Here is a 24,032-nt window from a genome sequence, read left to right as displayed (position 1 = left end):
TGTTGTTGTCTTTGGATACAGGAAGAAGAATCGGAAATGACTGATCAGATATTGCATCCGTACGTCCAGACGCTAACCGTGCGTCGCCGTTTACATCGGGATATTGCCAATTGATTACAAATTCCATGTATACAGGAGTAACTCTCTCTGCTCACGCATGTAAACGGGTTATTCCGAATGTTTCAGAAACCCAAATAGTGACCTTAACCTGACTATAACCCGAATATTGACAGCTTGTAAACGTAGTCACTGCATCGATGGGGAACGCCCTCCATGTGAACCGGTGTTTGAAAAGCTGTACAATCACGGCAATAGAATTTGACTGGCGACAGCCTATGACACTACTAGTGCGACTCAGAAGTATTAAAGAGGCGCCTAGAGAACATCGTTCCCCAATAGCATCATCGAAGCAGTGCAAGTTCCCTTTTGAAAGGGAACAGTTACTTTTTTAACAGAAGTTAATTTTGCTTTAAAGGGCACCTATTATGACTCTTTTCACAAGATGTAAAATAAGTCTCTGATGTCCCCAGAGTGTGTATGTGAAGTTTTAGCTCAAAATACCCAACAGATCATTTTTTACTAATCATTAACACACTTAAAGTATACTAAATTAGTCTGGCTGCAAGTATACTTAGCATATATTTTTTTCACCAGGGTGTATAAACCTTAATTAAACAATTTAATAATCAATTAAAAATGAATTTATACCTATGATAGCCACATTGGACCAGCGGTTTGGAAAATGGATGGATGGATGATTCAGCTGTGGACGCCATCTTCTGGTCAGACACGGGAATTATTCGGCGTGTGACACTCACAGTGCATTATGGGTATTATCTGCTTTGTCCCAATTCAAAGACTGCATTCTGTAGGAAATTATCTCAAAAGGGAAATATGAATAATTAATTATAACTCTTTATAATTATAAATATTTGGATCATTTGAGAATTAACTTGATGAAGCTGAATTCATATTACAATCAATTAATCTTTTCATCCAGTGATCACTCAGTATTGATCGTCTATCAACTCCACAAAGGATATTTTTCCTGGTCACAGCAAAATAACTCTTAGCATGTAACTTTGTTAAAGGGACATTGATTTACAAGCAGGGACCAGAAACGTGTGAAATATGCACAAAAGTTTTATTTAACTAAATCAAAAAGACATAACAACAAAATGTGTAAAAAGTGAAGCGCTGTAAATACTTTCCGGATGCACTGTATAGCATTTACTAGTACATTCACCTGTACATATAAAATTCATACAAACACCTGTAAATATATAAAAAAAATTAAAACAATTTTTATAATAAAAAAAACTAATGTGAAACATGAAAGGGACAAACACACAGACACACACACACTGATCATATTTTCTATATGAGGATTTATTACACTCATTTGTCTGATATTATTTCAATGACAAGTTCAACTGTAATAATAATAATAATGTGATAAAGAGAAATTAAGAGACACTACAACATCTCACTGTTGCTGATTTATCAAGCAGCTCAAAGTATTACAGGTAAAATCTCTCTACAGTCTATTCTGATGCATCAACACAGTTTCAATGATGATCCAGAACAAACAGTAAACCCAGGATAGAGTGGCTGAGTGAATGTGGTCTGGACTGTGTGGATGAGGCTCATTGTGTCAGAGACGCTGTAGAAGGAGAGAGTTCCTGCACTGGGATCCACATACACTCCTATTCTACGGCTGAGCGACACTGCAGGGAGATCAGTCGCTTTCTTATTGTGTCTGAATGAGTAACTGGAGGAAGAGCAGTCCAAACTCCAGGACTGATCATTAAATCCAAACAAACACTCATAACCCCGTCCCTTCCTGCTGATGCTCTTATATGACACCGATATACACACAACACTATTCCCACTCCACTCAATCTCCCAGTAACAGCGTCCACACACACTCTCTCTACACAACACCTGAGGATTATATCCATCAAATCTGTCTGGATGATCAGGATACGGCTGGACTGTGAGAGTGTCAGTAATCACTCTGTTCCTCTCAGACAGACGGAGGAGTTTAGACACTGTGTTCAGATCCAGAGTGAACTGATGGGAATCTGATGGAGAGAAAACACATCAGAATCAGGAATTATGAATCTGTCTGATATTTTAAAGTATGTAAACTCTTCATAACTTAATATTCAGTGTATCCAGCCTGGTCTCATTGTTAATATGTAGGTATTAATACGTAATTTTCAAAGATAGAAAACATACTTTTTTGTACGTTTGGATATATGCTGAAACGTATAATATGGACGTATCTGCGACGTTTAAACGTAACATTATTTTCAGCTAAAAAACGTAAACTATTTACGAATATTTCATGTAAAGATATCTGTATAATTTCCCTTTTACCATTTTATACATTATAAATGTAAGATCCCTTAACCCTAACGTTACTCCCACACCTAAACATGCCCATTTTATAGACAATATTAAAAGGATAAAACGTAACTGTTAATGGACAGATATGTGTAGGGAAATGGCAGTTTTATTAACAATATAGCATTAAAAGATAGTTTGAGGCACTAATCCTACCCCTACCCCTAAACCTAACCATTTCTTAAAACTACGTAACGTTAGCAGACAGACGCGTATAACAGAGCAGAATTTAAGTTATTAATCCATGAAAATGTTCGGTCCGCTGTTCGCTCTGTGAAGACGCGCGCTTTTTTTTATTTTCTTTTTTTTTTTATTGAAATTTTCAAAATTACAGAGTTTGATATCAAGTTCTTGACACAATTCTTTTACACATTTTCACATTTGGTAAGTATAACTTGAAACAACAATAATTTGAAAAAAGAAACAAACAAAAGATAAAGGGCATCACAAACATATATTAAATTCATTTAGCAGCGATACAGATCTTTGGGCTTTTCGATTTTTTAAAAACTTTACAGACTCAAAATACATTTTAAAGGCTGCTTTAAAATGAGCAAAGTTGGATTTTGAGTTACTCCATTTAGTTTGATGAATATGAAATGTTCCTAATAATAGAAACAAATCGATAACATAAATTTTTCTTTTAGAAAAGTCAAATTAATTTGTATGAAGCAAGACAGATGACAAATTTAAGACTAGATTGCAGTTCATTTTAACACTTAGAAATTGAGACATCTCATACCAAAAGGTTGAAGAACAGGGACATTCAAAAAATAAGTGCACAATAGACTCTCTTTCACAATTACAAAAACAGCAGTTGTAATCAATATCCAGATGAAAACACTCTAATGTGTCTGTAACGGTCACCAGCTGGAGTGCCTTTGAAAGCCACCAGAGGGCACTCCACACCAGACTATCATATTCACTCACAGACTACATTTCCCATCCTGATTACTCCATAAACCTGCACTGCATTACACACCTGCACCTCATGATCAAACACCCATTTAAGCCACACTCACACAACACTCGGAGTGAAGTCTTGTTTTACTGTTGTGAACTTTACTGAGCGTTTATTCCCGTGGACTGTCTGTTTGTTTTTGACCTTGCCTGTTTCTGGATTTCTCTCTCTCTGTCTGCTGCCTGCCTGCGTTACCACTGCCTTGATCTCTGTCTCTGATTGTTTGCTGCCTGCCCTGACCTTTTGCCTGGTATTGTACTATGATTTAGCCCTGTCTTCACTGCTGTATCTGCTGGTTCTGACCATTGCCTGTTTGATTACTCTGATCAATAAATCACACTGCATATGGATCTCTCTGACTCGGATGCATCACAACAGTGTCTTTCACAGGATATATTCCGTGAGCAATTTTAAAAGACACTTCTTTGGTTTTATTTGATACACAATACCGACTAAGAAATCCCCAAACATTTCCCCACTCAAATGAGGGAAACATATTAACCCAAACAAATTTAGATGGAGGAGAAGAGATACTGACAAAAAGAGATCTAATCAATTGGTCACTGCATTTATCATTAATTAAATCAAGTTTATCTAAAAACAAATGTTTGGAGACTTTACTTGCAGTGTTACCCCTAGAGCCCTGATTTCTGAATAGAGATAAAATTTTGGCAGAAACAGAATTCATCATGACAATATAATTTAACAGAAATATGACACTTAAATTTCAGACATAGTTCAGTAATACTCAAAAACTGACCATCAGAAGTCAACAACTGACTAACTAATAAAATATCAGACTCAAACCAATGTTTTAAAAACAATGTTTTTCTTCGGTGTGTAATATAGCCTACTTATTATTCCACATAAAAAAGGAGTGAGGAGAGAAGTTATGTTTAAAAGCCAAACACCACGTCAAAAAGACTTGCTTGTGAAAATTAGATAAACAAAGAGGTATTTTGTTGATATCAAAACTGCATCTAAGGAAAAAAGTTATACCACCAAGTTGATTAATTAAATAATTAGGGAAAATATTCCACATAGAGCAATTATTTTTAATAAAACATCTTAGCCAATTTATTTTAAAAGTGCTGTTCAAAGTTGTAAAATCCACAACATTCAAACCACCCTGATCATATGGATTGAATAATATATTTTTCTTTAAATAATGAGTTTTTTTTTTTTTTTTTTAAACAAAATCAAATAACAACTTGTCAAACTCTTTGGTGAATGTCTTGGGTACAAATAGAGCTTGGGAGATATAACGCAGATCTTGACAAACCTTCAGATTTAGACAATAAGACACGACCATAAATGGATAAATCTCTCTGCAACCAAGAGTCAAACTTTCTTTTTGTACTGTTGATAATCGGATTAAAGTTAAGAGAAGCACGATATGATTCATCTTTGCAAAGTTTTACACCAAGATAAAGTGGAAAAATCTCACATGTGCTTATATTAAGATTGAGACCAGATACTTTAGAGAAATTATTTATGGTACGAATTGCTTTGCTAACCTCTGCAGCATTTTTTAAAAATAGTGTTGTATCATCAGCTAGTTGACATATTTTTAATTCATTCCCAAAAACGTTAATACCTTGAAAGAAATTCATATTTACATAGCAAGAAAGAACCTGTGTGACGAGCAGAAAAAGAAACGGTGAGATTGGGCAGCCTTGTCTGATGCCCCTAGAAAGAAAAAATCTATCAGACGTCCCATTAACCATTTTAACAGAGCTGTTACATTCGGTGTACAGGGTTGTAATTGCCTTTCTAAAAAATTCCCAAATTTAAAGTATTCTAATGTTGCAAACAGGAATTTGTGTTCTACTGTATCGAACGCTTTATTAAAGGTGCCATGTGTAAAAATTGAGGTAAAATATCCAAAAAATGAGCTACACGCATCAAAAGAATGAGAAGAAATAAGGGCGATGATGTCATTAAAAAAATGACAAGTTATAGTGCTGCAGAGATATCAACCTGAATTAGCATTAGCATTACTAGCCACGGCCCGACAGGTGTCGTAATACCAGTTTCGGCCATGGGAGGCGGTATGCGGGCAACATAACCACCAGTCAAACATGCAATACACGAATAACTCGCATGGCTTGTGGGCGTACTTGAACCTGATGTCAATCGTGTGGAAAGTAGCCTACAGCCCACTACTACATTCAAATAAAATCTGATAAAAAAAGGAACAGAACCAGAGTAAACATTGGCACTGCTTTCCATCGCTGGAGACAACTAATGGACATGAAAAAAATGAGGTTTGACTTCGAACTTGCAACATTTCGTTTGGATTGGTAAGTAAGATGCTGTTAGTATTTCGTTAGAAGTTTGTTTTATATGTTTGTGTAGTTTTTTCAGGAAGTTATAACATAGAAATGTATCGAAGGCTGTTCGATAAACGTATATATAACGTACATAAATATAGTATTGTAATATAGTACATATATAGCACAATCTCTATAGCTCTTTTTTTCTTGCCAACTACATGACATATTATGTTTATTAAATGGCTTTCCTGAGGTAAATCTGACATAATTGTTCTCCAGCTGTGTTATTGACCTCTTCACGCTGATAAAAAACACTGATTGGTCGATATTATGTATGAGGAATACATTTTGGTAAGTTGTAGCCTACTGTATCTTTCAGCAGTGTTCGTGTTTTTTTACTATTGCTAGTAGAGATGATAGGTTCACGTGCGCTAGGGATCTGTCATGTAACATTTACAAGCACCAAAACGGTATTTATTGTTTGAATTGCATAATAAAATTGACAGAATCTGAGAGCTGAGATTTTTTTATATCATAACTAACCTGCTCTGTCTAGTCTGTCGGTCTCCGTGTCCTCTTTGCTTCGCGATTTTTCTGTGCGTGAGAAAATTGATGTGTGGCGTGAGAGCATGTGAAAAGTGTCAATTGCGTGTGTCTCACGGTGAATGCGTGAGAGTTGGAAGCTCTGGTTATGTTGGCGCTAGTTTGGTCAACATCAGCGAATGCTGTCTGTCAAATTAATGTAATTCAAACTAACAATAAAAATGTAATATGAACAAAACGAATATGAACATATTCACTGGTAAAGGTGAAGGGGAGTAGCTTGAAGATGTCATATTCATACACTAGAGTAGACCAACTCACTTTCTGGAGGTATACTGCCCCCATCTGGTATGGAATGTGGAGTATGAATTTATTTTTTTTGACACAAGGCACCTTTAAAGGGGTCATATAATGGTACATGCACTTTTACAAGTTGATTGTACTGAAATGTGTGTTGGCAGTGCCTGTACACAACCATCATAAAATGATAAAAATCCATCCAGTGTTTTTTTTTTAATCTTCTTATATGTTTCCTCCTGTCTCAAATCAAGCTGTTCGATATTGTGACGTCACAATATCGACGCCCCTCCCACGATGGGTGATTGACAGCAGCGTTTCAAACGCAGACCCGCCCTCGCGCCCTCGTGAGCGAGCTGTCAATCATAGCACGCGCCGACGCGCGTTCATTGTTGATAGCTGGAGTGCTGAGTAGAATGGCGTCTAACGATTGTGGTGTTCTGTTCTTGGGTGTAATAATAGTGTTGGGTCCGAGTCCACCATTGTCGAGTCCGAGTCGAGTCCAAGTCCTTAACAATCGAGTCCGAGTCCAAGTCCGAGTCCAAAGAGGGCCGAGTCGCACTTGAGTCCGAGTCCTTAACATCCGAGTCCGAGTCGAGTCCGGCCGAGTCCACAAAGATTTAAATAGTTTTAAATTGACCTTTCACAAAGACCCGCCCCTCTTACTGTCGATACGTCCGACAAGCCATTCCGCTCTCACTCCACATGTTCTCACACAGTGAAATATATATTGCGGAGCAAAGAGGACACTGACAAAGCGCCAACAGACAAGACAAGGCTACTTCTGGTATGAAATAAAGCTTTCAAATTTTGTAATTTTTATGAAATTAAAACAATACACACCGTTTTGTGGTGCTTTAATATAGGCCTCAACTCAAGCAGCACATGAACTGATAATATCTTCTAGTTATAGCACGAATTAAACATGAATGAACATCAGAACTGCAAAAAGAATTCAATACACACCATTTTTCAAGTTCAAGTCCAATGACTTTAATCTACTATCTGGTTTGGTTTGTTTGTCGGACACAAATGGCAGGTATCTGCATTATGATTGGTCAGATCGCATGTCAATCAAATTCCAGTGAAAGGTCTCAACACTGAGCTCTTAAATTAATATGTTAAACCTTACAAAATGACTCCAATGTATAGTTACAGTCATACGTTTACCTATCGTACATCTTTCAGATTCTGCAAGGTAGCCTAATGCTCAAGAATATAACATGCATTAAGAGCCAGGAGTAAACTTTTGAGCAAGATGACGTTGATTTTTAAAATTTTATTTATTTTGATTATCTTATTTTGTTTTACATGCTAATATCTTATTTAGCCTCTAAATGGCAGGACTAAATTAATTAATGAATTTTTAAATAAAATAAGAGCAATTTACACCAATGATCCAGTTCAAAAATGTACACCCCCTGGCTCCTAATGGTTGCTTCCTTCTTGAGCATCACTAAATGTTTGCAGGGTTTGTAATAGTTGTGTATGAGTCCATCAGTTGTCTTCAGTGTGACAAGATGGATCTCACAATCATAGTCACTGCTAGTAAGGAGTCAAATATGCAGAAGATGCTGGAAAAGCAAAGAATGTGCAGGAGCTGGAGGATTTTTCCTCATGAACAACCATTAAAAAAAAACAAAAAAAAACTTGTGGATCATTCAGGTAATGAAACACAATATTAAAATCAAGCCTATGTAATTTGTCTTGTATTTTGTGTTTGTATTTTTTCTTGTGGACTAGGCTATTAAACATCCATTATGTGAAAAAGATGTTTCAGGGCAGTAATAAATAGAAACAATGTTTTTATGATCATCCTCATTAAAAAATAAATAAATATTACATTTTGGAGATTCTGCAAGGTGTATGTAAACTTATGACTAAAGTGTAGGCTAAATCAATGTAACAAAAATCATATTAGACGCAAACATGTTGCTTTGGTTATCACGTTCTCATGTTGCTATGGTTACTGTGTCAATCATCGCAATTTCATGACTCACAGGACTAAAATTCTGCGGATTCTCTCCCACATTTTTAATGCAGTTATCACTCTTTTTAATTTACAGTGTGAACGTAACCACTGGTCCTCTACAAGCATGAAAAAATATATCATTTATATAGTCAATAGTGCTCACTCTAAGCCATCACTTACTTACCGCGTTCTGCACTCTCACTGAAACTCTCGTCATAAACACTGAAGTTGTCCGCACTGCACAGCGAATCTCTTATTTATATCGCGTCAAGACTTTGTTGTTTATGAGGAGATTTGCGAAAGGATAAAACTCGCGCTGATTCTGAACATACGTTTTGAGCGACTTCTCCGCATGGTGACTCAAAACGCCTCTGATTGGCCACTGTGTTCATGCGCTTAATATACATATCTGTGATTGGCTACAATGCTCAACACTGACACAACACAATGTAAGCAGTTTCGTTTCGTTTTTGAATAATATTGTGTCCTCCAGTGCCCGGACTCGACTGTACTCGGCAAATTTTCCGAGTCTAAAATGTCCGAGTCCGTGTCAAGTCCGAGTGCAAATTCATCCGAGTGCGTGACAAGTCCGAGTTCATTAAAAATTGGACTCGAGTCCGGACTCGAGTCCGAGTCCGAGTTCGAGTACCCCAACTCTATGTAATAACGAACACAGCAGTCATATTGATGATGTTTCTAAATCCGTACAGCTGAAGACGCAGTGGCTGAGTTTGTTTTCGAAGGGAATATTCCCCACGATCAACGTCAATGCTTTCATGTTTGCGCGAATCATTTCACCAGACTCGAGACTGCTTTACAAACGAGGGTCAGTATAAAGCTGTTTTTGCTAAGAAGCTGCTCCAGAAAAAAGGATCAGTACCAACTATTCGTGTTCCTGCTGAACCTCCAGAAGAACAAGTGAGTGTAACGTTTTATTGACCTTTATATTAATCTTTATATTAATATTTGCAAATAGCTTGCACGCTTCACGATGAATGTGGCTATTTTTACACTCAGGGTACATTATGGCATGTTTTCTATGTAGGACGTTCTCAATATAATTCATAATCCCACGTTTATAATGAACAATGCGTTATGGTTTTTGTATTATTATTTTAAACGGTGTACGCAGAGAACAGAGGGGCGGGGTGAGCAAAGCTCATTATCATTTAAAGACACATGCACTGAAACGGCGTGATGAAAACAGCTGTTTTTGACCAGGTAAAATGAGTGTTTTCTTACAATACTAATGAGAATGTTTAATTAAAGTATATTACAAACTTTTATCATAATAGCTGATAAAAGTCATAATAGAATCATATTAGCTTGTACAAAAATGACATTATATGACCCCTTTAAAATCAACAAATAGAATTAGATTGTCATCATTGAGAAGGTGACTATAATCAATAAAATCAAGAATAAGACGGATATTATTACAGATATGCCTCCCTTTCATGAAGCCAGACTGAGACTGATCAATTAAGGAGTCCAATCCTAATTTCAGCCTGCTAGCAAAAATAAGAGAAAAGAGTTTGGCATCAGTATTCAATAAAGTTATGGGTCTCCATTCATCTAGAGATAAGGTATCTTTATTTGCCTTTGGTATTAAGGTAATTACCCCCTGTCTGAGAGATGGAGGTAAGATTCCATTACCCAGCAAACATTGGTCCGACGGCAACGTCGTGTCCCTGGCCAAAAATAGTCGCGGTAGGACGGCATAAATCGGTAAAAATATGTAACACAGAACATTTCCTAAAAATGCATTCAGATACATTTGTACATGTCTACAGTTCTCTGGGGTTGCATGTATAATTGTTATTTTGACTTTTAGCTACGTGTAGTTCAATATATAGTGTATCGGGTGAGAGGACGTCACCTGGTGACGTCTTTTACACGTGCATTCATGACCCTCTATGAAATCCTTGTGAAATATGCAAAAGCTGTGCTTAATCCTTGCATGGTTAATACTGCAATAATTAATTTAATTGCCCAAGTAGTTTTTAAGAGGTTGTGAAGACGTCCACTGACGTCTTTTACACGTCTTGTCAAGCAAGACAGAAAAAAAAAAAAACAGGAATTATCTTTATGAAATACACGATTTGTATACAAAGTAAATATATTTACTTTATCTTGTTTAAAATAAATTATAATCACAAAGTGCCCAGTGTGGTTAATTGATTGCAAAGCCACTGCATTTAAAGTCGTTTTAAGTGGACGTCCAGTAGGTGACGTCCTTTACACGTGCATTTATAGTCCATCATGACCCTCTATGAAATCCTTATGAAATATGCAAAAGTATTATGCTTACACCTTGGTTGACACTGCAATAATTAATTTAAGTGCCCCAAGTAGTTTTAAGACGTTTTGAAAAGACGTACACTGCTTTACACGTCAAAACTGTGCCACCGGGATGTTGTAGCAAATCTCGCGATATTGCAAAATCCCGCGATATGATATATTATCTCGCGATAAAGCGATAAAGTAGCCATTTTCCCGTTTTTCTACAACCACGAGGCGAGCAGGATTTGAGGGTGCACTGGTGTGTTGCCGAATTACTAAAAATCTGCTGTTGGGTAAGTACATTTTGTATTATAAATGTAACATTAGACATTCTCTGTTTCAACAGAGTACCCGCCTTCAATGAAGTTAACGCTTGCATGGGCCAGACTCTCTGTACAAATTTTATTTTATTTAATTTTACATTTATGTACGAGAGTCTGGTAGAACCAGGCTAATTTTTTCTGCCGGTGAGACCAAATTTTGTTATAGGTCGCGCTGGCGCGACCGCAACATTGTTAAAACATTGTTAAAACATCGCAAAAAATTAAAAATTAAAAATGAAAGCGGAACGAAACTGCGCAACTCGTTTGTGCTCCACGGACCGTTTATTAGTGATGGGCGGATCGATCCTTAAGTATCGATACTTCGATACTGACGTGGTATCGAAAAGGATCGATCCTCACATAAAAATATCGATCCAAATGTGTGTTTTTTTACCAGTAATTTTTTATTAATTTAGCACGCAATTCAGTGCATAAAATAAGCTTCTAAGTGGAAAAATAATCGAATGTTAGCGGATAATTGTGTAGGATCATTTATATACTGTCTATGTGTAGGATAGAACTTTTTCTCCTAGTCATCTGGATACAAGACGAAACCAATCAATCACAGAGAGCGTTCGATGCTGGTGCTTCGCTGAGCTCACAGGCCCAGTGCGTTTGGGAAACGAAGCCTTGCTTAGATGACAGAGAAACAATCGGGTTATTTCGCAATAAACAAACCAAAAGTGTACCGGTTCAAAATGTTGACGTCAGTAAGATTTTTTTAATGAAATTAATATTTTTATTCAACAAGGATCGATGCATTAATTTGATCAAAAGTGACAGTCAAGGTAGACTGTTAAAAAAAAATCTACTTCATATAAATGCTGTTCTTTCAACTTTGTTCATCAAATATTTCTGTATAAATGTATCATGGTTTCCACAAAATTATGAAACTGTTTTCAACATTGATAATAATAAGAAATGTTTCCTGAGCAACAAATCAGCATATTAAAATGAAATATCATCATGACTGGATTAATGATGCAGAAAATTCAGCTTTGATCACATGGATAAATTACAGTTTACTATGGCATAGAAAACAGATAGCCTATGTTAAATTGTAATATTACAGTTTTTACTGTAGGCTATTTTTGATCAAATAAATGCAGAAGATAATTAAAAATCTTACAGACCCCAAACTTTTGAACAGTAGGCTAGTAGTAGGCTAGTACTATAATTAGGGTAGTTTTGTAAAAGTCACTGACTAATTACAGGCGAGTTGAGAGCACAAATCACAAAATATTTAGGGCTAGTAGTTATGAAAACGTATTCAGATTTAGCATATTAATGATGCATTCACCTCATAAATCATGACACACGGCTCTAGCACAGGAAAGTGCATACAAGTTCAAGTGCATGCTTTTAAAATAAAAAAGTATTGGTATCGGTATCGATATCGGCGATACTGGCCCTGTATTTACTTGGTATCGGATCGATACCGAAATTTGCAGTATCGCCCATCACTACCGTTTATTCAGTAAAATAACATGGTTATTTTCCGACATTTTCAAAAAAAAAGTACGTAATTTACCTAGAAATTAGCCTTTTTCTTTTTTTTTTTAAACCATATTCTCTTTCCTCAGATGCTGTGATGAGGTGGAGCCCAAGTGCTACAGACTCAGACATAGATGCAGCAGCGGAGGAACACCTGAAGAAAGCTCCAGGAACAGCTGAGGGTGGTGGATTTAAAAAATGAGCCATAAACAAAACAAAAACCATAAAGCCATAAACAAACTTAATAGACTCTAAAAACTTTTATTTATGGCTGTTTAACAGTAATGCAAGACTGTTAGTAACTGAAACTTAGTACTGCCACAGCTCTGACTTCTATTCATCAATGATGGCATATTATAAGACTCTAAAAATAGAATGCGTTGACTGTTCCTGTACTTTTGTTATATTCTGGTTTGATTAATGTCTGCTTAACCTTAATGTGAAACTTTTAGAGAAAATGCCATTACCACAGAATTTACCACATTGTACTATTTCTATTATCTTTTTTGAATAATAGCTGTTTAACAACTGGAAGACATTTCAAATGTAATATTCACAATAAAATGTTATGCTAAATTATAGCACTATTTTTTGCTTTTGTCCACAAATAATGTGTTGATGTACACGTGATTAAACGGTTTTATAGACGTCCAGGTCTGACCGGACCGATTTTGGACCTTTTTAGAACCTTTGTCAAGTTAAGATGTGTAAAAATAGCCTAAATGACTGCCTTTCACGATGTTACACAATATGGTTGTGATTATTTTATATGCAGGATTATATATACACATACATTTGGCAGCAACACATCTTATAAACATCCAGAAGAACTAAAAAAATAAATAAACCCATTTAGACGTCCAGGGACGCGCAGAAAAGACGTGGAAATCACGGCCAGAAAAGACGTGGAATTCACGGCCAGACGACGTCAAAGACGTCGGTTCAACTTTCATTTTGGAACTATTTTTCAACCATGACGGGACGTCTCGGACGGACGTCTTTTCAACGGACATTAAACGTCCAAATGTTTGCTGGGTATTTATAGATTCATTAAACATAGCTAAAATAAACGGGGAAAGGGCATCTCTGAAAGTTTAGAAAAATTCATTCGTAAGCCCATCATTACAGGAGATTTGTTGTCCTTGAGTTTCTTAATATTGTCGATAATTTCTGTAATACTAAGCTCTTTCTCACAAATGCTGCCAAATTCATCATTAACAAAAGTACTAGTATTATCCAATTTTTCTAAAAAGGACTCCATTAAGGAGTACTGTATTTCAGAGCTAGAATACAATAAAATTCTGCTGTATGTTTTGAAATTGTAGATAAGTCATCTGTGACAGAATTATTTATGCGCAATTTATTAATTGATAATCTTTCACCATTTCTTTTTTCCAAAAAATAAAAGTTAATTTAATGGCTAAACTCCTCACTTTATATTTCATAAAATCCCACTGCAGCCCATATTGGTTAGTAATTACACCCTGTTTATAGTATTTATCAATTATTTTTAAGACTTCACATTTAAATTCATCATTTAATAATAAATAATTGTTTAATATCCAGTATCCACTTCTGCTCAGGTTCTTTCTATTGTCATTAGTGATGATAAAAATGTGAATAGATTTATGGTCAGTAAAAGCTGCAGGATCAATAGTAACGTTGTCTATCAGTGATGTCAACTCCTCTGATATTAACCACAAATCTATTCGAGACTGCAAAGACAAATCATTATTTTGCCATGTATACATGAGTTTTTGGGGCTTCATTTTCCGCCAGATATCACCAAGACCTAAGTTATTGCATAACCCAGAGATAATCTTGCTGCTATCATCTTTTACACCTTTGGGAGGCCATCTATCTATGTTACTATCTGGGACTACATTAAAATCACCTCCGAGAATACATTTTGCATTCATGTATTTGGTCGTTAAACATCTTTAAACGAGTCTTTGAACGCCTCAGATGTAAAGTTATTCGCTGTCAAAGTGACGCCAAAATGAATGGGAGTCAATGGGATGCTAACAGCAGGTGATGGTCTGCTAGTCAATGGCGGCGCCCGGGGAAGCTTCAAAATAATATGAAACGCTGCCCCCCTGGCTTCTCCATTTCAAATGTAGCACACCAACTTAAACACGGCATGTCGCAATCTGTGACGAAGCATGCGAGAGCCAATGAGCGTTTGATATCACTGCCGTAAAACATGTCGTAACGCTTCGGGCGCAATTTTTGAATTTGAATTCACCACGAGCGCGGGATTTGACGTTTACGGTCTCTGCTGAGAAATGGAGATGAAGATGAAGATCACTGGATAAAGGGCTGAATTTGGATCTGTTTCTTGCAAACGTATGGATTCTAAAGATTTGGATTACATCAAGCTAATAAAATTGATGTCTTTTGTGAATTTATGTTGTGTTTGAGTGTATTATGGGTCTAAAGAAGAAAACGCCTTTTGTGTCTCACGGTAGATAAACCAAATATTACAAAATGGTCAAACGATTAAAGAAGGTGTTTTTAAGGTTTTAAAGTGTATTCTTGTTTAACACCATGTAGGCTAATCCTCCGAAACGAGTTTGCAGCAGAATTGAACAGAGCGAAATGTTATTATTTATGAGTAACGTTATTATATGAGTAACGTTAAACTGTATTAATAAATGCGACTGAAAATTTAATTGATAAGACAATTGAATGCAATAGAGTCAAAACATTAATGCCACGATTTTAATATGCACAAGTTAAATAGGAATATGTACAAATTTGTACGTCTGTAAAGTTGTTTAGCCTATACGTAAATAAATTAGTGCTGTAAATACGTCAGTATTATACGTTTGTGTGTGTATAAAACGTAAATAAATGTACGTATGGTAGAACTACACTTTACGCAAAAATAGCCTACACACGTATTCTCATGAGATCACGTCAGTACAGCTGATAATCGTTTAAATTATCAATTATTAAATTCATAAATCATGATTTATTTCTCCTTCTACAGGAAGAACATGAACACACTCAGTGATTTTGTCTGCTAGTTTTCTTGACTTACATTGTAGGAAGTCGTTCCTGGTTCTGGGATTCATGTTGGTGAATGTGACTGTGGAAATAAACAGAAATGAAAATATAAAATTCATCCATCTCTACACATTTCTAATGTGATGTTCTTCATGATATTAAACGATGTTGGACTATTTCTGAGAGCAAATGAATCTCCAGGGGCCTCGTTTATAAAACACATATCTTGGATTTTATCATAAATTCCATGGATTTCATCCTACAATAATATATGTAAATATGCTTGTCCATGATGATGAGCGCCAAACCTCTGAACCATCCAGGGATTTTTGTGGCCGCTCTGTAGGTGAAGTTGATGCACTTGTTCACTATGGACTTGAATTTTAGCTGAACTGTGACGCATTTATGAACATTATGAAAAATTATTGTCCATATGGATGTTTTATAAATTATAGTAACATTCCTTAAATTGTTGAACATTCCACATTTAGGATCATTCTACGCACGTGTTTATAAACGAGGCCCAGGACTTTACCTCTGTCAGAGATCTTCTTGAGCTCCTCTTTGCAGAAATCCTCCAGTTTGACTTTCAGCTGACGGACAGATTCTCTCACGCCATCAAATGAGGAGAGAGAACTGAAGGGAACGTCATTTACATCTGTAGATTCAGGAGGTGCTGAGAGAGACTGGAAACTCTACAGAAAACAGAAATCAAAACTCATCAGCTCCACACTTCACTCAATAACCTGCACTACTATCAGATCTGTGCAGCTCTTGTTGACTTGATTTATCTTCAGTAATTCAGCTCAATCCAGCACTTTCACACAATCAGAGACTTTCTTATAATATTCATTATGTGGCATTAATGATACAAATTCTAGTGTTTGCCAGTACATTTTAGCACACTTTTAAAATATACTTATTATGGAAATAATATACTTTAAAAAGTTATACTCAAGTGCAGATTGAATAATGTTTTTGTACACTTAATTGAATGTTATTTGCAATTATATGAATATTCACGAGTTCACATCTACATATAATTAGTACAATAAGTTTATGCGTATTTGGCGTGCTGTCCGGGGGGAGGGCTCCGAGCTCGGAGTTAGGCCCGAACCCAGAGTACTCCCCCCAGTTGGTAAGTGTAGATGGAACTGGAAGTGAGGAGATGGGGTGGAGGAGGGATGCTGACAAACTTTCAATGAACAGAGATAGGTCTGCTGTGAATTTATACTCTGTCATTGAGTTGATTACTGATTAATCTCCAGCTGTGCATAATTTGGTTAATTATTTGAACCTGCTCCTCCCGAACTTTGTTAATAAAACATAATTTCACGAGTTCACATCTACATATAATTAGTACAATAAGTTTATGCGCATTTGGCGTGCTGTCCGGGGGGAGGGCTCCGAGCTCGGAGTTAGGCCCGAACCCAGAGTACTCCCCCCATAAAAGCCAGGTGAGCGCAGGACAGCAATCGTAAAATGATGTGGAATTAATCCCCCCAAAAAGTGCAGGGCATGAGAAGGTATTTACTAAAAACGAGCTTGACTGTTCGACCGGGAGGGCTCTCGCGACATCCGACGGGAACTTGGATGCTCACGGCATCGGACGGATAAGCCCATTCGGCAGTTGAACTGTCAACTCGATGACGCAAGATTTTTACGAGCGTGATTTGAGAAAGAGTTTAGCCATTCAACTGGGAGGGCCCTCGCAGCATCCGACGGGAACTTGGATGCTCACGGCATCGGATGGGTAGGCCTCGCCAGTGGAAGGGAGGGCGTCCGCTGGACTCTGTCGGGGGGCTCGACCAGCGCTTCGAAGGGGGCTGGGACACGGGAACAGAACCCTCGCGACCCGACGAATGGGGAGCCCACACAGCGACACGGCCATCCCACAACGACTAAGACGGGCAGACTCTCACTGCAAATCGAACGGAAGGGCTCGATCAGCGCTCCAGAAGGGGGACAGAGCCCGGCCCTTGAACGAGGAGCCGTTACGTGTGCGAATGGGGGAGCCTGCCATTGTTGTAAAAAAACACTGAATTGTAGATGTTTATTGTATCGAGCTTGAACGCAACGAACCAAGTGATACTGGAAGTGGGTTGGAACTTGGTACTGGTACTGAGAGTGACAATGGATGGAGCGCAGCAGGTGATGGAAATGAATGATTTAATTATGGCTTGGTGAGCGTTTTGATGTGGAAGTGGTTGTATCTGATGTAGGTTTTGAACGCTTCTGATGTGGGCCGAGTAGGGATTTGAACATTGAACGTTTATACTGGAGTAAATCAACGAGAGTGGTACAGTTGGAAGGGGGTTGGCGGATTGAAAATATAACGAAGTGACCTTTTTGCTCGATCAGTTTACTACTTGTTTGATGAAGAAAATATGGTTTCGATATCTACGATCTGTAAATCTGAGATTGAAGGATGAGTATTTGAGTCGACGTTAGATGTGATAGTCAATTCGGAGCGGTGGAGAAAACCGAAGACAGCTAGGACAGACGTGCTTCCAGTGTGCAGACGGAGTTGGTGGAATAGTATGCAAGACAGTGTCGGAATACATTTGGTGAGTATGTCAATTGCAATAGATTGACTGGTATCCGGACGAGTGGAATAAGTTCTTGAATCCTTTAATGAGCTCGGCTTGGGCGGTATTCAAATTTTGATACCGTCAAACCTCCTCCCTATTTTACCGGGGTATATGGTATTACCGTGACTAATTAAAAATTATGACATAATGGGCTCAGACGGCGTCACCAAACTGTTGGCTTGTGCCTACACCGTTCAGAAACTGAATGCCAGATCGGGCAAAAAAAAAAAAAAAAAAAAAAAAAAAAAAAAATCAAGCCCAACCCGTGCACGTTGTGTCTGAGTCCGGCCGACGGCATTAACTGTTATTATGAGCCCGAGCCCACCATTATTCAACATAATATCTGTGTGCGTGCAACAAGCAAGAAGTGCCTTTGTAATCCGGTGACGCGTGTCCATTGATTTTTATTAATAAAACTTTTCTGCAAAGATGGAAGTTGACGATCGCCATCTCTGTAGTGAACGTGCCTATAGAGAGAAATGCACATCATTACACAATCAGAGAGTGGCCTTTTTCTTTTCGTTTTGAATTGTTTCGTTTAAAGAAATTGACGATCGGCATCTCCGTAGTGAACGCTATAGAGAGAAATGCACATCATGGATTACAGAGAGTAGGCTAGTCTATTTATTTTCGTTTTGAATAGTTTCGTTTAATGAAATTGATGATCGCATCTCCATATGAACGCGCCTAGAGAAAAATGCACATCATGGATTACTTAGCCTAATCAGTGAGTAGCCTATTTCTTTCGTTTTTAATTGTTTCGTTTAAAGAAATTTCAAGCTTTATTTATATATATATATATTTGTCATGTCTGTGAGGCATAGCCTACACTGAGTTTCGGTTAATTTATGAGATTTCAATGCAAGTGACCGCAGCATGCCCATCATGTCATGATTATCCAGGCAATTGGTTGATGAAAAATTTATTAAAATTAAGATAAAATATATACAAAACGAAATTCGTTTTAAAGAGACCTTTTACAAAACGAAATTTATTGAAGTGGTCAAATCGTCTGACTCCCGATGCATCCCATCTTATTTGTGCTGTTCACTTCTCATAATCAACAAAGATGGAAAAAATAACATAATAATATTTTAACAAATACGAAACTTAATGCGCTTATTTAATGAACTCGAGAACAAAATGCATCCTGGCAGCAGTGAGTGGGCGATTGTTTCGGAGATGCGACATTAGGTTAGAGGTGTTTACATCTCTCGTATTTACCGCCTCTCCCTTCTCATTCGGTTGGAACCAGAAATATTGCCAAACTGCAACCACACATAAGCATTTTTTAGGCAATAAATAAATTATATATATTATAGGCTATATAAGTGCCGGTAATGACGGTATTGAAACTGATACCGGTGCTATTTTAAGATCCCGCGGTATCCGATATTACCGTAATACCGCCCAACCCTAATGAGCAGGAATGTTTGAGATTTATTTATGGCGGGGGGCAGGCTTACCGTAGACTAATTTATTGAAAACTGAATGCTGGTTATATAGCTCTTTTAAGCTTTTTATGCTTCTGGCACCAACGTCCTGAATTTCTGCAAAGAGTAATGGGAGAGTCAGCGATTTGATTTTGTGCTCCTGGAACGTGTTTGGCAGTTATTACAAACTGATCTGACTGACTGTTCCAGATGAGGCATCTGAGGAGTGGCAATTAACGCGGGTGAGTAAGAACAACCTTTGTTGATGCAGTGCATAGTTTAGTTTGTCATGATGGACCAGGATTCTGTTAGTTGACCACTTTCCCCTCTGGGAAAACCGTGACGACTATTGGAAGGAGCTTTCAACGGCTTAATCGAAGGGGGAGAGAGATGTAATCGTAGACAAAGGTTTAGCCATTCCACTGATTAGAGTAAGTTATCCATTAACTTAGGGCGAGGAGGTGCGTGATGAAAGGGCGGCCTTGCGGAATTATGTGTATAGCATGGTTTAGGTGGCCGAGCGGCGAGAAGAATTCGTGTTTGGAATTATTATTTCTATGAAGTTGGACGGAAGGACTGCCTCCGCTGTGAGACCGATGCTTGCAGAGAAGAAAAAACATAGATGCATGCAGTGTCCGCTGTGAGACCAATGCTCGCTGGACAGAGAAGAGAGAAAAATGGATGCATGCAGTGTCCGCTGGGAGACCAATGCTCGCTGGACAGAGAAGAGAGTAAAATGGATGCATGCAGTGTCCGTTGGGAGACCAGTTCTCCTGCTGGAGCAGACACATCCCTGCTAGCAGTAGAGAAAATGAACTGGAGTAACAAATCCTGTGGGAGCAAAGGAAACCTCATTGCTGTGGCAGTAGAGAATAAGCCAGAGAAACAGAGCTTGCGGGAGCATAGGAGACATCACTACTGTGGCAGGGGAGAAAGTAGCTAGAGTAACAGAAATCCTGAGGGAGCAAAGGAACCTCATTGCTGTGGCAGTAGAGAATTAGCCAGAGAAACAGTTCCTGCAGGAGCAGAGGAGACATTGCTGCTGCGGCAGGGGAGAAAATAGCCAGTAACAGAAAACCCATGAGAGCGAAGGAAAACCTTACTGCTGTGGCAGTAGAGAATTAGCCAGAGAAACAGAGCTCTTGCGAGAGCAGGAGACAGCCTTGTTACAGCAGCATAGAAAATTAGTTAGGGAAATAGAGTTCCTGCGGGAGCAGAGGAGACATCACTGCAGTGGCATTAAACAAGATTAGCTGAAGAAACCGGGCTCCTGCGGGAGCAGAGGAGACATCAGTGCGGTGGCAGTGGAGAATTAGCCGGAGTAACAGAAAACCTGTGGGAGCAGAGGAGACATCACTGCTGTGGCAGTGGAGAATTAGCCGGAGTAACAGAAAACCTGTGGGAGCAGAGGAGAATTAGCCAGAGAAACAGTTCCTGCAGGAGCAGAGGAGACATCACAGCTGTGGCAGGGGAGAAAATTAGCGAGAGAAACGGAAATCCTGTGGGAGCAGGGGAGACACTGCAGTGGCAGTAAACGAGATTAGCTAAGGGAACAGAGCTCCTGCGGGAGCAGAGGAGACACTGTTGCGGCAATGGAGCAAATAGCCAGAGTTACAGAGAACCGATGATTAACAATGTCAAAGTACACTCTGATTTTGATAACGATTGTTTGTTTATCTGTTGCTGGTTTCTAAGGAGACAGCTTACGTAAAAGACGACGCTTTGCATGAATTTAGTTTAGGCACTTTGTGTTTGTTTAATTTTGTTTCATTTAAGGATCACTGAACTATTGGTGTAAAGCACATTGCTTGTAACCATGTATAAAAACATTTATGCTATAACTAAGTTTCTACGCGATTTATGCAGATAATTGCAGGACATAGTTAATGATACAAGTTAGGTTAAAGATTCTGAGCGCATGCGTTCAGCACGTAATGCACGAGGCCTACTGTAGGCCTACTTGTGAGTTTTAGCTGCGGCTTCGGCCTAGAGCTGCTGGAGAAGCCCGTTCTTTCGCGTGAAGAGGGCGGCATTGCCCGAAACGCGAGGGTGGTGCTTGCAGGCCCTATGACCATTCTCCATGGCAGGAAAAAACGTTACTTGAATGATCTGGTTTAGAAAAAAGAAATAAAAATAAATGCGGAAGAAGATCGCTGGTATTTCGCCCGTGGTGGCAAAGACCCGTTTATTTGGCTTGATGCCAGCAATATAACACCCGAGGATTCTGGCAAATATTCCAAAAGGACGGAAAATTCCTTCATCGGATGGGAGAGCTTGATTCGGACATCTTGGGAAGATAGGGCGCAGCCAAATGCTGACAAACTTTCAATGAACAGAGATAGGTCTGCTGTGAATTTATACTCTGTCATTGAGTTGATTACTGATTAATCTCCAGCTGTGCATAATTTGGTTAATTATTTGAACCTGCTCCTCCCGAACTTTGTTAATAAAACATAATTTATAATTTAAATTTACATTAAATGTAAGTAGCTGAACTTTAGAGTGTTTTTCAGTCACTTAAGTAGGATTTAAGTACATCTTTAAATTCTATTATCTTTGAAATATGGTTAAAGTTAGTCCACTATGACCCTGTTCTTCTAGATCTCTGTTACCTGGAGGAAATGGATGTGATCTTGTGTGTGTGAAAGCTGCTCCAGCTCAGCATCTCTCCTCCTCAGATCATTGATCTCCTGCTCCAGTCGCTCCAGTCGTTCTTCAGCTCGACTCACTGCATCCTTTTCCTGATCTCTGATCCGCTGTGTCGCCTCAGAGCGGCTTCTCTCAATGGAGCGGATGAGCTCAGTAAAGATCCTCTCACTGTCCTCCACTGCTGTCTGTGCAGAGCACTGTTCGAACACACATCACAATCACTCAGTGAGTTCAGCAGGACTGAAGGAGGAGAGTCCTCACTGAGGCTTCACAAACTTCTCTTCTCCTCCAGACTCACCTTATGAGACGCCACAGCCTCTCTCAGCTGCTGAAGATCTTTCTCTCTCTGCTGGATTCTCTGACGGAGCTTTATCTGAGTCTCCTTCAGCTGAGTCTAAAGGTCAAAACAATAACAGGAAATGTCACATAAAACTTCTATCACAAAACCATAATTTAAAAGTTACATTAATACAGAATTGGTGAAGTGGATAAAGATCTGGCATGGTAAGTTTATACTGTAGCTTTAATCCATAGATTTATAGTTTCCTTAAAAGATTATGAATTAATCTAAAACCAAAGAGTCAGCATTATTTCATTAGTTTTATAGGTAAATGTCACCCAAACTACACATTCAATACAATTAAGCACACTTATTAATTTTTTTAATCCCTGAAGTTTAGATTAATTTTACGCTTCCTTTGTCTCCTTTTTGGAGCTTGAAATGCTTGTACCCCATTCACTATCAATGTTTAGACTAAGAATAGATGAGACGTTCGGATGTCATATTTTACATTCCACGGAAGTAAGTCAAACTGGTTTAGAACGACTTGGCAGTGAGTAAATGAAGACAGAATTTTGCTAGAATAATCTCTTTAAATTCATACCTGTTTCTCAGTCCTCTGTGCTGCTGCTGATACAGTTTTGTGTTTTTTATGTTCATATTCCTTACACCGTACACAAATGTATTGTTGATCAGTAATACAGAACATTTCTAGCTCTTTATCATGTTTACGGCAGATCATGTCCTGCAGTCGTCCAGTGGCATCAATCACTTTGTGTGGCTTACGTGAGTGATATTCCTCATGACGGTCAAAATGAGTTTGACAGTAAGATTCCTGACACACCAGACAGGACTTGATGGCTTTGTATTTTCTTCCAGTACAGACGTCACACTCCACGTCTCCGGCTCCAGCGTAACAGTCGGCAGGAAGTTTAGTCTTCTTCAGTTTCTCCACCAGTTCAGCCAGAATGGTGTTTTTACCCAAAGCAGGTCTTGGACTGAAGGTCTGTCTGCACTGAGGGCAGCTGTAGACTCTCTTCTCATCCTCCTGATCCCAGCAGTCTGTAATACAGATCTTACAGTAACTGTGTCCACAGTGGATGGTCACTGGATCCTTCAGAAGATCCAGACACACTGGACACATGAACTCATCCTGAGAAAATCTGGCCTCTGCCATTTTACTGCATGAATACAGAGAGACACAAACACACAACAGCTCAACAATACTTTAGTTTCTGTTTCCCTGAATTGGGTTGAAATAGTTTCCTGCTTCTGTGTTTGAGTGACGTGTGTAAAACAGGTGTGTCTGTTAAGCAGCTTCCTCATTCCTGCTCAAATAAATGAAAAGTGTGTTAGTGAAGAGCGGCTCTGTGATCAGTAGTAAATGCTGCTCCATCTCTGAAAGCACTGCAAGTTTCAGTCACTTATAGCGTTAATTTGAAAAAGCAACATGTGTCAAACATCTGTCTAAACTTGTAATGTGAAGCTTTCATAAACCTATTGTCTAACAAA

General features: G+C 38.3%; 1 protein-coding gene across 1 annotated transcript; it reads right to left on the bottom strand.

Moving 5' to 3' along the window:
- Positions 1 to 1,124: 1,124 nt before the first annotated feature.
- On the bottom strand, positions 1,125 to 23,809 carry LOC311085544 (tripartite motif-containing protein 16-like). Its single transcript, XM_084118038.1, has 6 exons — positions 23,125 to 23,809; positions 22,539 to 22,634; positions 22,204 to 22,437; positions 16,103 to 16,262; positions 15,602 to 15,649; positions 1,125 to 2,084 (listed from the first exon to the last, which is right to left on the bottom strand). The coding sequence occupies exons 1-6, from the start codon at positions 23,695 to 23,697 to the stop codon at positions 1,558 to 1,560; spliced, it is 1,638 nt and encodes a 545-aa protein (XP_083974164.1). The 5' UTR covers positions 23,698 to 23,809; the 3' UTR covers positions 1,125 to 1,557.
- Positions 23,810 to 24,032: the final 223 nt, after the last annotated feature.

Source organism: Abramis brama (assembly GCF_963993115.1).
Source record: "Abramis brama genome assembly, chromosome: 6".
Taxonomy (NCBI): domain Eukaryota; kingdom Metazoa; phylum Chordata; class Actinopteri; order Cypriniformes; family Leuciscidae; genus Abramis; species Abramis brama.
The sequence above is the reverse complement of the archived record's forward strand: the minus strand, read 5'-3'. Positions and strand labels throughout refer to the sequence as shown.